The following is a 14500-nucleotide window of genomic DNA, read 5'->3' as shown; positions in this document are numbered from 1 at the left end:
AATAACAAAATGAGGGTATGCAAACTAGTTCCTTTTTTAAAGTTTGGGATACTTACTAAATAACTACAGGGTACATTTGCATTTTTTGTCACAATCTGCCTCTCAGTCCCTCTCTCCACACACTTTCATCCCCAGCTCTCTGCATTACTTCCTCCTGGCCATGTTTGTTCTTCCTACTCCCAAGGCCTGTCATTATCCACCAGTCCACCAGATGCCAACAGACTTTTTCCCAGACTAACTGTAACTGTCTGAACATTTACAGAAGTATGAACATAATCACTGCATCACAGCATGAGAGTGATTCAGTGTGCGGGGTCATTTCTTATGTTATTCTACTATTGTTCACTTTAAGTAAATGTACCAAATCAGTTATTGAGATATATGAACTTATGGGTTAAGTTTGTTCGTGTTTTATATCTTCTGGTTTTGGTGTGTCTTTAATGAAATCTAAGCCCTGGCTGACATCTCTGCTGATAGATCATTTATGTTAAAAGACTCTAAAACTATAGACACCATACAGAATAGACCTATACAATGTTTTCTGGGGGTTCATAGATTTGCTCTGATTCCAGCAATTCAGGGAGACATGGGCTGGATACCAGTCTGTATAACAAAAATGTAAATGTAAAGTGATCCAACTGTAGAACCTTTTAATCAGAATGAACATGAAGAACAGAATAAATAAAGTATTTCCTTTTTTTATGTGGAGCAAATCACACAGTTCTCCATGGGCAAAAGAGCTTTACTCCATTTTTGAGAATTTGGATATGCTATATATGTACAGGAATGGTCTGTGCTGTAATGTTAACTCCATTAAAAGTACGCCTTCACTGAAATTTGAAGAAAAATGGTTTCTGTCAAAGCCAAAATTAAGGACATATATGTATATCAAACTGAATTTTGGCCCCAAATTATATGTTACACCTCATTTATCTTGAAGCCAAAGATCTTTGGTTGCACAGTTGAGAGCTGGTATTCTCCCTCTGGCCATTGAGGTTGGTCGACTCAAGAATATTCTGGAGGAAAACAGACTGTGTGGGTCCCATATTCTGTTGTACTGTACAACTCATGATGACTTAAGAGAGTTACTGTTCCATGAAATTGCTCAACAAAATCCTGAAATATTCTGGTGTTCAGATGAGCAAAAACTGGAATGGCTGTTTAATTTTGATGTGTTTAAGTTTGCTTACTTTATCTCAAAAGCCTGCAAAAGAAGGCAAGATAGATTGTTTAATTAGTATTTATTTTGATTTCTCAGCAATACATAGTAAGCTTCTGTCAGTGAGTTAGGAGTTCTGCCCTATTCAGTGATGATCTGAGGACCTTTAGTTGAAAAATGCTTTGGTTGTTTATTTTCTCTGTTGTTTGACAATGTAAACACTGTACTCTGGTCCTGGCTTGTTTTAATTGATGGTGTAAGCCCATACAGGCTGGGCATGGAATTGTATGTAAGACACAATAATAAAATTCCATTCATTCATTTATATGTTATTATTTTCGGAAGACAGCAGGTTATAGGAGATTGTTACATTTTCTTTGGAAGTGTTTATCTTACAGGTTCCTGTCACTGTCCTGTGTTTGGTTTTCTGTTTTTTTGGTTTTCTGTTTGCTGTGTGTTTCCCTCCTGTGTTCCTGTGCTTGCTTTTCTCTCCTCCTGCTCATCTACACACCTGGGGCGTGTTTCAGAAAGCAGGTTCAGCAAACTCTGAGTCAGACCCTGAGCTCCCTACCCTAAGATGGGAAACTCAGAGTTTTTGGTTTCAGAACAGCTGATCAGAGTCAGTTCAATCAACTCTGAGTATGTTCACTCTGAGTTAAGTGTGTGCGTGGTGAATAAAAAAAGCTATCATCAATGGAGCCCCGATACTACAAGTCACCATGTCAACAGGTAAATAAAAGGCAGAGCATCCATTTTAATCAAGTAAACGTAGAGATATGAATGCATGTGTGTGCGGACGCTGCACATTCATTTCTAAAAAAAGATAAATGGGAAAAGTGTCAATAAGTTAACACAATAAAGTTTTGTCCGGTGTCATCCATTAATTCATCATTTCACAGACTTGCATTTCCTTAATGATGTTAAAGTGGAATCTGACTGTGCATCAGGCTGCAACTTCATTACCTTTTAAATATATTTGTTCAGCTTTAATTTGATGGACAAAACAGAGGAGGCAACAACTGAAGATGAAAAATATAGTTAAAGATTTAAAACATATATAGATCAAAGACACAGAGACATGACTGTAAAGTCACAGTCTGATCCAGTAATAATGAGTTTGGAGATTTGTACTTGAAAAGGCATCGAGGTTAAAATGCAGAATATTTTAAATTGTTAGACATCTATTTGTATATCAGCTCAACAGCATTCAGTGACTTTATTTCAGCTACTTCAACAAATGTAGTAAATTTAAACATTGTCAGTGAAATGCTGTTAAAACACGTTAAGATTATGCTCCCTATTTAAAAATCTCACTTTCAAACTACGTTCTGCAGCCACATCACAATCCTGCTCACTCAGCATATTAACATATTATCTCCAATATTATAGGAATGATGTTCCATCAGTGTGACCAATCACATCATGAGTGATAGAGAAAATTTTTGATTGATCCTACGTGTCTAAAGCTTCATACAGATTGCTTAAATTTAAACTGAGATTACACATAATGTGCAATAAAGATTTCAGGTCACACAGAAGGACATGCAGAGGTTTGATTCTGAGCTGAGGATGAATTCACACTGTGGAATATTTGAATGTGAGAGAAAAAAAACACTGTTCAAATAAATGACTGATGCACATTAAAGTGGTAACTTTAGAAATTCCTTGAGTAACTAAACTAATATCCAACTAGGATTTCAATTCAGACAGATAGTGAACTTCCGCTCATGAATGCGCTTTGATACAGACTGAATGAATGAGGAAATGAAACAGCGTGTCTGGCTCTGTAAGAGGGAGGTGATAGAAAGAAACGTAGTTACTGCGGTAACTGACCCCAAGTTTAAGTTAACTCTCTGTCTGAAACTGAAAACCTAGAGTTTCCCTCATCTCAGGGTGAACAAACTCAGAGTTTCCATTAAACCCTCTTTCTGAAACAGGCCTCTGCTCTTTATCAGCCTCATTAGCCCTGGCCTGCTTCCTGTGTCTTCCCCAGCCAATCAGCTCCCTTCCCGTTCTCCTGTTCCATTTGCATCTCATCCCCTCATCAGTGTAGTTTGTTTGGTTTGGGTCCATTTCCTGCTACTCTTCATGACATTTTTACTTTGAAACAAACACAGGTACAGGAAAAAGAGTATTATCTGGAAGTTTACAATTGGAAAAATAAAACAACATTGACCATCTATCACAATTTACAACTGTTAACAGATATGTAAAGTGTTGTTCCTGAAGTTCAGCACTATGACGGTAAAGGTTACATTCAAGTTAAACTTCTGTCTTCTCCACAATATGTACATAAAGTACAACTACTTACACTAACACTAACAAGCAAATGAGAGACCTTCCATTTGCAGGTTTATCACTTAAATTCAGTGGCATTTATTGGCATGAAAGTTTCAAGAGCAATGTAGCCAAAGCATCAAAATACAATTTGTCCAAATATATTTGGACGGTAGTGTGTGTGTGTGTGTGTGTGTGTGTGTGTGTGTGTGTGTGTGTGTGTGTGTGTGTGTGTGTGTGTGTGTGTGTGTGTGCTGCGCACTTCAGCAGAATAAAGGGGCATGAAAACCAGCCCTCCTACCACACAAAACCAACCTACACATCACACACACACACACACACACACGAGGGAGGCTGAGCAACAGGTTTAACTAAATCTGAGCTGCTATACTGCAGGTATCATCCAGTTAGTTCGAAATGAGAACCAGTAAGTAACTGTAAGTGCTGTAGTCATACTGGACCAGTATCTGGTGGAAAAGACCTACTGTTCACCCCAGAGCAGGAGACCCACATTGGAATATGGTCCCTGTAAATAACTGCATCAGACTCAGAGAACTGCAGGACCACATAATGGCAGATAACACCATATTCCAAAATGTCAACAGAGTGAGTCTCTCTGCACTGTCCTGTCTACTGAAACACAACAGAATCAGGATGAAGCAGCTGTACAGACTCCCTTTCGAAAGAAACTCCATGTAAAAGAAAAGAGACCATGTAAAACAACTGAGATGTGAATATGTGCAAGTAAGCTATACTATCCTATCATTGCTACTGGATCTGGAAGTGTATGGTGCTACATCATATTGACTGATCCCTGTCATTTCTTACTGTGCTACAGTTTTTGTCTTGTCTCTTTCAGAAAGTCAAGGAGCTAGGAGCAGATGCAGAGCATCATGAGCTAATATATGTGGACAAGGCAGGTTTCAACCTGAAACAAAATCAAGGGGCCACAGCAGAAACATCATCGGACACCGTGCCATCATCAACATCTCGGAACAAGTTGGTAACATAACAATATGTGCATCTATTAGTCAAAACGGTATCCTTCACCATCATGCAATCCTAGACCCTTACAACACTGCACACATTATCACATTTGGACAGCCTCCACAATAGACTAATTCCTAATGACCAGGGACCAGAGCAGCCCACATATCTTATCATCTGGGACAACAATGAGTTTGACAACAATGATCGCCAGCCCCAACAATGCATTCCCCTTCTACAGGCAATGAAAGGGGCTTGTAGAGACATAATGCCAGGCCTGGATACGACACTCCAGGTGATACTTTCCGTGCTGCCTAGTTCAAGGCAACATCTCATGTGATGTGGTCTCAAGTCTTATGGCCACAAGGAAGACGAGATTAAGCCTAATTTTTTTCTGTTCTTTTTTTCTAACACAGATGTTTTTCTTTTCTTCTGTTGCACTTTTGTTGTTTGAGGAGCGTTTGAACATTTTGAGAAAAATAAAAAAAACTTTTTCCCCATATTTGTATTGATAGTGTGTTATGTTCAGAATACACATCCATACATTACACATTTGGATACCTGTGTGTATGCATGTTTACTACATGTATGACAAAACTTGCAAACTGCTATGCCCTGCACACAGAAAAAGCAAAAGCCACGAGTGTTTTTCATTTATATTGTCAGTGTGTAGTTGGTGCTCCATGTCCTTATTCAAATGATGGTTTGTGTGTACTGTATTAATGCAAAAACAACTGAAGAGTTTGAGGAGTTTTGCAAAAATTGTTTTCCTTCGCAAGGGATAGTGCCTGAGTAAAAAATACCAGTAGAAAAAAACATGTTTGCATTTCTCAATGTTGCCGCTAGATGGTAGCAGTTTTACACTGTATCACTGCCCTTCATCCCTGCAGTCTTTTTTTGTTTGTTTTTTTTGTTTGTTTGTTGTTTTGATTGCTTAGGCACTATCTATTTAACACTCCTTAAACAACAAAAGTGCAGTAGATGAAAAAAAACATTTGTGTTAGAAAAAAGAACAGAAAAAACTTGGCTAAATCTCTTCTTTGTGGATTTGGCTATAAGACTTCATCCATATCACATGCAATGTTGTCTTGAGCTGGGCAGCGTGGGAAATATCACCTGGAGTGTCGTATCCAGGCCTGGCATGACTCTCTGTCCAGTATTAGCCTCCATTGTTGTCCAAACATCCAAAATGTTTACCTGTGGCCTATTTACAGTATAGTGCTCAAGCTCTGATTTGTAAGTGAACTCATTATCTAAAAGTGTTTTCACATATCAGTGTGGAAAAGCAACTGGCAAAATAGTGTAGCAATGTTTACAGTTTTGCTAGAAGTGTGTTATAAAATTACAAACTGAGTGTAAAGCAGAGAACATGCATTGACTACAAGTGTTAATGGTTTCAGAGATAGTGCTTAAAGAATCACTGTTAGCGTTTAAGCATTCAGAAATAACTGTAAATATCAAATGTCATGATGTCATCCAGCTCTGATATGAGGGATTCCTCCTGACCACAGTTTGAAAAGCCTGACAATAAAACATTCCTCACTTTTTATTTCTTCACAGACCATTTTTCAGTTTTGGTCACTCTGTCTTAAACAGCAGCCAGTCACAAAGAAATGTGTTAGATGTATTAGAGACTTTATTACCTGAACTGCTCTCAAACACAAATGGCTTCTGCTAATGATGAAACTACTTGCTGTCACTGAGCATAATGATTCATTAAAATATTACAGGTACAGATGGGAAATATCAACCAGAATCAACTGCACAGACTAAACACTGAACAACAATGTTACAACAGCCCCTCTGCAGCTCAACAAAGTCTGCATCTACAGTAAGAACAACAAACATTTCTTAATTGCATATCAGTTATTAATAACAAATCTGGTCACAGACAGATATTCAGTGTTTCTGCAAGTTGAAACACACTGTCCCTGCAACTTGCTGGGAAATAATGAAGCAGAAGTAAAAACCAAAAGTAAACTCAAAAGCTGCTGATTATGAGAGTTCTGATTATAATGAATGTCACAAAGTGCTGAGATCACAGACAGGCTGAGGTTTTTAGTTTTTGCCAAACATGAAAAGACAAATACAAGAGTGAAGGGAACTTTGCACCTTTGCATGCTGGTACAGTGTGTCCAGTCCACTGACAACTACACACCACAGAAACATACAGCCAGTCCTGCAGATCAGCAATTTACTCGAAAATACAAAAATATGCATCAGCTTTGCATTTTTGCACACCCAACACAAATAGCTGTCTTAAACAAGAAAGTTATAAAAACCCAAAGTAATTTCATGCAGTTTGTTCTTACCAGCAGTGCGATTTGCAGTGTAGCAGGAACTAATTAGGTTTGGAACAGGTAGAGCAAGAATTTATTTGCATGATGTAACAGACTGGAGGAGTGGCCAGCACAAAAAGCTGTAAGTCCCATGTCTATCTTCCTTAACTTCCTTTTTTTCCCCACAGGAAACAAAGCAGTTCTCATAGGTGAAAGAGTGGAGTTACAGTACTTCACTTTTCTGAAACTTATCAACCACTGGCTGCTGTCAGCTTAACTATGGAAGATTTAAATGCCCAACTAATAATAAATCTAGCAAAAACTTCAATACAAGACACATTGCTATTTGCTTTTCTTACAATGCAAAAAAGTGCTGAATTTCAGAAATTCAGAATTCGAGCTACTACTTTGCAGACATCTGTTAGCATTAGCTTATCCTCTTCCATTAAACCAGTTGTTTACGGTAAGCTAATAATTGTTTTTGTGTTTTTTTATTTTGGCATGAAAAGTGCGTCTTCGTTTCAAAAAAGAAAATGGTCTTTGGACCTCCTCATGAAAACTAATGACAAGTGTTTGTTATTTATTATTAGTCTAACTGCCCTCTGCTGGACAACACTGAAATGTAATGCGCCTTTTTCACTTTGTTTTCTTTCTTATGATTTGATATTAATATGGCATGGAAAATTCATGTCACAATGAAGAACATTCAACACTTTTTTCCATTTAATTATGACAAATAGTTAATACATGCATAGACAGTAATTACAACTAACAACTAATTTTATGTCTTTGTTAGATTTGTTTTCATTTAGGCATTTAAAAACTTCCAGTACATGGGTGACCTACACTCAACAGTGTGCCTGAACGCATCCTGTGTAGAGAGAGAAACACATCACCGTAACTTCTGCTACAGTTTTCAGTATTCCTCACAGTATGAAAACTGTAAAGTTAAGCGCTGGGCTGCACTGAGTGAGATTAAACCCACCTACACCTGGAAATAAGACTGGATATGTCTTCACCAAGCAGGAGAAATGATACTACCAATGGGCTACTCATCTTATTTCTCATAGGTAAATTTTGATTTATTACATATGCCTATTGTGCATTATTGCAAGTTCAGAATCGCATTGCATTATCAGCATGATGCCAACTTGTTTTTCACCTGCCTGCTAATTCACTGAAAAGTGCTCTACTTGAATAAAACATAAATTCACCATGAATCTAAATGTTTTTAAAACAAAGTGATGAATTTCATTTTCTTGCTTCATTTATGTGTTTCAGTTTGGCTTGCTTGTAAACACTAAGGATCATGCAGCAGTATACATCAAAACTGCAGGAAAAGGACACAAGAATCATTTCAATCTAATGGCTTGACAAATTCTTTGTGTGTCTTTCACAATTTTCAAGTTTTATCAGGCAGTTGTTGGTTCATCTCCACAATATTTTTGAGGAACTGTAATTTCTTCTTGACCCTGATATACTTTTTTTTCTTGTTTCAGGTGGTGTGTTTTCTGAAATATTGCCAGTAATGAAGCGGGTTGGAGAGACTGTGACCCTGTACGCCAACAAATCATGGCAAAATTCAGGGAATTTTCTTTGGACCTTTGGGCACCACACCCCCATCAAGGCAATTACTATTGTCACTAATGGAGAAGTCACTCGTGTCAATGGGACCAGATTTGACAACAGGTTACACACAGATGTAGAAAATGGATCAATCACCATCTCTAACCTCACCATCAATGACAGCGGAATATTTAATGCTCAGTTTTTTCTGGAAACAGGAATGCATATGCAAATGTTAAACCTCTTTGTCAGTGGTGAGTGACCTCTTCACTACCTTCGATGATGTGATGCCTTTTGTCACTTTGAAAGATTTAATGACACTTTAATGTTTTTACTGTATTATTTGTGATTTTTTTTCCAGATAATGCTGTCATTTCTATTGAAGTTCTGGAGGGGGAAAATGTTACTCTGGACACTGGAGTAAAGGAACTACAGAAAGATCGTAAAGTCATGTGGACACAGGGTCCAGATTTTGTTGGCGAGCTGATAGCTCAGTGGAAGAACAATATCACCTCTATTGATGAAAGCTTCAAGGGTGTTCTGCTGCTGAACCCACACACTGGATCCCTCACCTTTATCAGAGTGACAAAAAACTATGCTGGGGTTTACTGTGTCAAGTTACTGTGGGGTGACGATCCACACATACTGAGACAATTTTCAATTAAAGTCTTTGGTAGGTGTTTTAGAAGTAACATTTTACATGCAAAGTGTGTTTGTATCTGTCTTGTAGCCTTGATACAGAACAGAGCAGCAGTTTGCTCTTGCAGGTATTGAGAACTGACCTGTGTGTGTCTGAAAACATCGCCAGGCAGCACGGGTTGAAAGCACAGAAGCCCCCTCACATAAGTTATGTTAGCTTTAAGAAGAAAAGTAACATTAGCGCATATGAAGATATATGTTTACCTGTCAAGCACATAGAAGTCCTGAATACTAGTGATGTTATCGTGTATGAACATCTTGCAGGGGATCATGAGCCTCTCCACATTTGCTTGTGATTGTTTTATCTGAAATATTATAAATTCAACAATATGATGCTTTTTCTTTTTTTTTACTAAAAGCCATCATCCTGCACCTCTATCAGCTGTCACTGAGTCCCATACTTAAACTCTAAACACACATTAATCTGATCGCCAAAGCACTGCTAATTAAGCTTGATAAACTTCTGCACTATATTTATTAAGGTCTTATGTGGTGGCCTGCTTACTGGTTCATTTCATCACCTAAAAAATGTTAACTGCTATTATAAAGTATGATTGAATATTATGGTGACTTTCCTTTTTTTTCCTTCGTAGAACCGGTTCCCATTCCACACATCAGTTCAGCACAGGCCAATATTACAAAACCCTTGCTGAATGACGGGAGCTGCCACATTAACTGTTCTGTGAGGAATGCACCTGAACTTACACTGTTCTGGTACAGCAGAGGGAAGAAAATAAATCAGACCAGCAACCCAGACATCTCCACTAACCTCTCCCTCCCTCTGGTGATCCAGAATGAAGGCATGTACAGCTGCATGGCAGCCAACCCAGTCAGTAATGAGACAATCCATGTCAACTCCACAGAGTGGTGTCCACCTCATGCTACAGGTACAGGTGCAGTTTGTTCTGTCCCCTCAGGCATTTTTGTATCAATCTACTAAGAAAGGAATCTCTGTCTGTCTGTCTGTATGTCCGTTGCATATCTCTTGAACCATTCATCCAATCGACTCCACACTTGGTGGGTGTATGGTTGGGGACTGATGGTAGTGCAATGTGGAATTTGGTGCAATTCGGACACGCAATACCTTTAATATTAATAAACTTTGAATAAACCAGTGATCAGCCCCACTGTGCAGGGGCAGGGTGGAACTTCAGGGCTCTGCCGACTGACTCCAGTATGTCAGGGAGAGACCAGAGACAAGTCGTGACACAAGTCAGAGAAAAGTGCTCTCAAAAGAGAAAAGTAAATGGCAAAAACAGAGTTTTTAAATCAAGAATGGACATGCTTACTCCGTGCCGGAGCTAGCAGATCAGCAACAGCAGCAAGTGACTACACAAGAAGCGTTCAGGTACATTGTTGATCATAGGTCACCTGTCTTTTTGGAAGCGCTCAGAGCCCAATATACGATGACGAAACGAAGGAAATACTTCGATGGGCAGTTCAAAACCAGTTTGTCTCATATGTTCTGAGACCGTGGCGACTCTGAAGTGCCCCTACAGACAAAGCGCAAATCTTTTAGAGCAAGCATAGTGTGAGCAGCATGTTTAGTAGATCAGCAGCAGTGAGAGATAACGCTGTGTGTACACAGGAGGCATTCAGGTACATGGTTGAGAGTAGGTCACCTGCAAACATACCCACTCAAATCCGAACTGAAGACACAGAAAATAGGAATGATCTAAGGGCCCAATATGATCAATCCACTTTATTTTAGGCTGCAAATTACTTTATTTTTAAATGCAGCCCTTATTTTAGGCTACTTGAAATGAGAAAAGAACATTAAAGTAGTTATAATTTATAACATCTGTGTATAATAGAGTGTTAGTTTCTTTCATGTTGTTGGTGTATATACTCATTCACACCCCACATAAACTGTATTAATTTTTCTATGTGTTGAAATAGCGGCTGGAGGCCTAGAAATCAGCCCCTTCCAAACAGGCACAATAATTATCAACTGATTCTGCAGTCTCCTCAGCTCTACAGAACATTTTAATGTCTTTCAGCTCATTGTTTTAATTGGCCATCACTAAATTGCAAACAGGCACAGTCAGTGTCCATAGCAGTGCATTTAGCTGCTAGGAGTTAGTAGAGATCAGAACATCGAGGCTGTGCTGGACTAATAATCACAATGTGTTACACACAGGGTTTCAGATATTTAGATTTTAAGATTTATTGGAGCATTGTTACCACAGTTCCACAAGTTGCAGAAATATTAAGCATGCCTCGTACCAGCCTCAACTTAACTTTAGAATGCATTTTGTTTACTAAATGAGGACATTAAAAAACCTGATTTTTGGTAAACAAAACCAAAAACACAACCTCAAAGACTGGCCAAATCAAATGAGTGAGAGCAGCTTTATGAAATCTTATGCAGTCTCATTTATCAACATTTGGTTGCTGTAATGTGCTGTAAAAGAGGGGAAGACAGAGAAGAGGAACAGGAGATATGACAATAAAGAAAACCAAAACCTCAGTTGTTATTTCAAATATAGGCATAATTGTATGATTAAGCATTTATAACTCTACAAAATATCAGTAAAACCATTCACTCAGTGAAAGCCACAGTACAGTAGCATAACTGTAAATGTCTTTTCCCACTCATGCACACACACATTAATACACACTTTTTGTTATTTAATGGAATGACTATATTTGCTGATGTTCATGCAATCATTATGTTTCTGGCAAAAAGTACTTTGTAGGGAGAGAAAAATGTGATGGTGAAGCATTTTTTTCATTTACAGATTCTAGCACAATGTGGTCGATTATTGGAGGGGCTGTATTGATTGGACTGGTCATATCCATATCATATTGGTGCAGGCAAATAAGATACCAAGGAGCATAGAGTATGTGATAACATTTTTCTTTTTTTATCTTTAATTGTTTATTATTGTTGTTGACAATATTTTCTGTTAATATTTTCTGTCAACTGGGCATGTTGTCTTTATGTTTAATCTCTCATTTCTAATCTAGATTGCTTTAATATGGGAGATATGCAACAAGAGACAACATCTCAAGACACCAATGTCTCAGAGGTATCTATGACTATCAGAAAACTTCACACATATGCGTAAAAAACAAAGAAAACACACAACACAAAGACATTTCACAAGCAACATTAAAAACCAAAGAACCAAATTGAATTAGAAACCTGTCTAATGAATATATCAGGATATACTATATATAGTAATAATAACAAATACATTATTATTAAATATAAAATTGTTTTTATTTTTTAAATAATACTGTTTATCACTAATTACCCAAGACACACCTGAATTTACTTAATCATACTAAACCTCACAAAGAAACAGTTTGGACTTAATACACATTCATTTGAAATAATAATGGGAGCATTTGAAATTGTCAAAAGTCTTTTATAAGATATAGTGTACAGGATATGGGATACATTTGGACTCAACACCTGGAAAACATAGATGTGCATGTGTTTCAGTATAAAAATGGACTAATTAAACACAAAATATAATGTACATAATATGTTCTTCTTTTAGGGCAGGAATGATGCTGCGGAAAATCAAGGTCTGCTGACAAACAACTGAGAAAAAAATATAGTATTCAGTATTACTGACGTTCTTTATTATCACCTCTAATATTTTCACCTCTCTCACTCTCCCTGTGCACTGAGAGCATCCAATAGGATGTGAGTGTGAGAGAGAGCAGACCAACATCTGAAAAGATGCTTTAGTTGAACTCAGGACTTACTCCGCTGAAATATGCTTTTATGTTCATATTAGTATGGGCTTACTTTTGCACATTTATTACAGCACGAATAACTAGTATCAGTTCACGTCTGTTTTAACTAGACTAGATGTGCTGTGTTTGGTGTCCTATAATAACATACATCCTGATGGTTTTGGGAAATTTACCTTGAATATCATGTCTAGAAACTTATGCCACATATCCCTGATTATTTATTGATAATGTGAGCATCTGGTGACAGAGGTGAAACCTTAGAATTTACACCAAGTCATCACCCTGGTTTAGATGTCCGTTCAGAACTGAACTGAATAGAAAAGAATGAAAGGAAGACATGAAGAGATGCCTTGCATGTCTGAATGCTAAAGACTGAACTCATAGCAGCCTACTGAGAGCTGCAGGAAACTGCATACAGACCACAAGACATCCTGCCATCACCCTTCACCACACGCTGCCATAGATTCTGCTCATCATTTTATATTCATGCTGTGATCCAAAGAGTCCACACACTGGGTTGAAGCTCCTTTAAGTTTATCTGAAACAATATAATTTCTCTTCTGTAGTAGGTTGCCTTAACCATCATATAAAGTGTGTATATTCTCCATAGGAATTTTGTTGTTCAGTCATTGATAAATTTCCACCAGCCATTAACCATTTATCTTGATCATCAGTCTTACTTAGTCACTTTGTCTTCACCCAAAAAGTCAACAATTAACCTCTGCCTTTATCAAAAAACACAGTTATCCTTGTTTTTTTTTTTTGGTTTTGTTTTTTTTTAACCATTATTTCTTCTTCAGTGTGGATATAATTTGTACATATTGTAAGTAAAAATCCATTCACATGACAGAAGTTGATTTAATTTAATATCAGTGTCCCTGAATTTGTGTGGAAATACATTTCATATATTTCCAACTTATGTTAATTATTAGGTGCCCTTCCGTAAATCCTCACTGCTCAACATGTGGAACTCTTTACCCACAGAAAACAAAATGGATGATGACTGGAAACTGAAACAGTTTTAAAGAGGATGTAGTCATGAGGGATCTGGTCCTTGTTGTTTTATGAAACTTTTATGGTATGTTTGTTTACAGTATGTTTTATGCTGCTTTGTATGTCTTTTGCTGTTGAGTTTTGTGTTTTGTGCTTAAATGTATGTATATGTATTGTTGAGTCTTGTGCAGCTCCATATGTATTTTACTGTTGAGTTTTATGTATTTTAAAAGCCCATCTAGGGACGGACATTTCAAACTAGCTCAGGCTATAAATGCTGTGGCATAAGTTCATTCTATATACTTGTCCCTATACATAAACATAAATAAATAATGACAGGAAAACCCAGGGCCTGTTTCAGAAAGCAGGTTTAGTGAAAACTCTGAGTTTGTTCACCCTGAGATGAGGGAAACTCTGGTTTTTCAGCTCCAGAAAGAGATCTAACTTAAACTTGGGGTCAGTAACTGCAGTAACTGACTCTGTGAAACTAACCTGCTCGCTGGCAGGTTTTCTTCAACAAACCCTGAGTTGCTCTCTGTCTCCTCCCTCTTACAGAGCCAGACACGCTGTTTCATTTCCTCATTAATTCAGTCTGTATCAAAGCGCATTCATTAGCAGAGGTTCACTATCTGTCAGAGTCGAAATCCTGGTTGGATTTTAGTTTAGTTACTCAGAACTTACTCAGAATGTTACCGCTTTAATGCGCACCAGTCATTTATTTGAACAGTGTTTTTTTTCTCTCACATTCAAATATTCCACAGTGTGAATTGATCCTCAACTCAGAATCAAACCTCTGCATGTCCTTCTGTTATAACTCTGTGACTCTGTC

General features: G+C 37.7%; 1 protein-coding gene across 4 annotated transcripts; it reads left to right on the top strand.

Annotated features, from left to right (window-relative positions):
* Positions 1-1770: 1770 nt before the first annotated feature.
* On the top strand, positions 1771-14014 carry LOC121883032. 4 transcript variants are annotated; one of them, XM_042391522.1, is made up of 11 exons: positions 1771-1888; positions 4296-4435; positions 6154-6241; positions 7499-7772; positions 8202-8522; positions 8630-8941; positions 9561-9649; positions 9761-9854; positions 11709-11810; positions 11938-11999; positions 12477-14014. In XM_042391522.1, exons 4-9 carry the CDS (start codon positions 7712-7714, stop codon positions 11807-11809), a joined length of 978 nt encoding a protein of 325 aa, XP_042247456.1. In that variant the 5' UTR covers positions 1771-1888; positions 4296-4435; positions 6154-6241; positions 7499-7711; the 3' UTR covers position 11810; positions 11938-11999; positions 12477-14014. The 4 variants fall into 4 exon arrangements, with proteins under 4 accessions (XP_042247456.1, XP_042247454.1, XP_042247455.1 ...); XM_042391520.1 differs by having other exon boundaries at positions 9561-9854; XM_042391521.1 differs by lacking the exons at positions 1771-1888; positions 4296-4435; positions 6154-6241 and adding an exon at positions 7984-8086 and having other exon boundaries at positions 7696-7772; positions 9561-9854.
* Positions 14015-14500: the final 486 nt, after the last annotated feature.

Source organism: Thunnus maccoyii, chromosome 2 (genome assembly GCF_910596095.1).
Source record: "Thunnus maccoyii chromosome 2, fThuMac1.1, whole genome shotgun sequence".
Taxonomy (NCBI): Eukaryota; Metazoa; Chordata; class Actinopteri; order Scombriformes; family Scombridae; genus Thunnus; species Thunnus maccoyii.
Note: the sequence above shows the minus strand (reverse complement) of the source record. Positions and strands in the feature narration are given on the sequence as shown.

Excerpts from the sequence above, each read along its gene's own strand:
- LOC121883032 (XM_042391520.1), top strand. The coding sequence starts at position 7,712 with ATGTCTTCACCAAGCAGGAGAAATGATACTACCAATGGGCTACTCATC. Across the intron at positions 7,773-8,201 it reads ACTCATCTTATTTCTCATAG|GTGGTGTGTTTTCTGAAATA; the intron begins GTAAATTTTGAT and ends TTCTTGTTTCAG. Across the intron at positions 8,523-8,629 it reads GTTAAACCTCTTTGTCAGTG|ATAATGCTGTCATTTCTATT; the intron begins GTGAGTGACCTC and ends TTTTTTTTCCAG.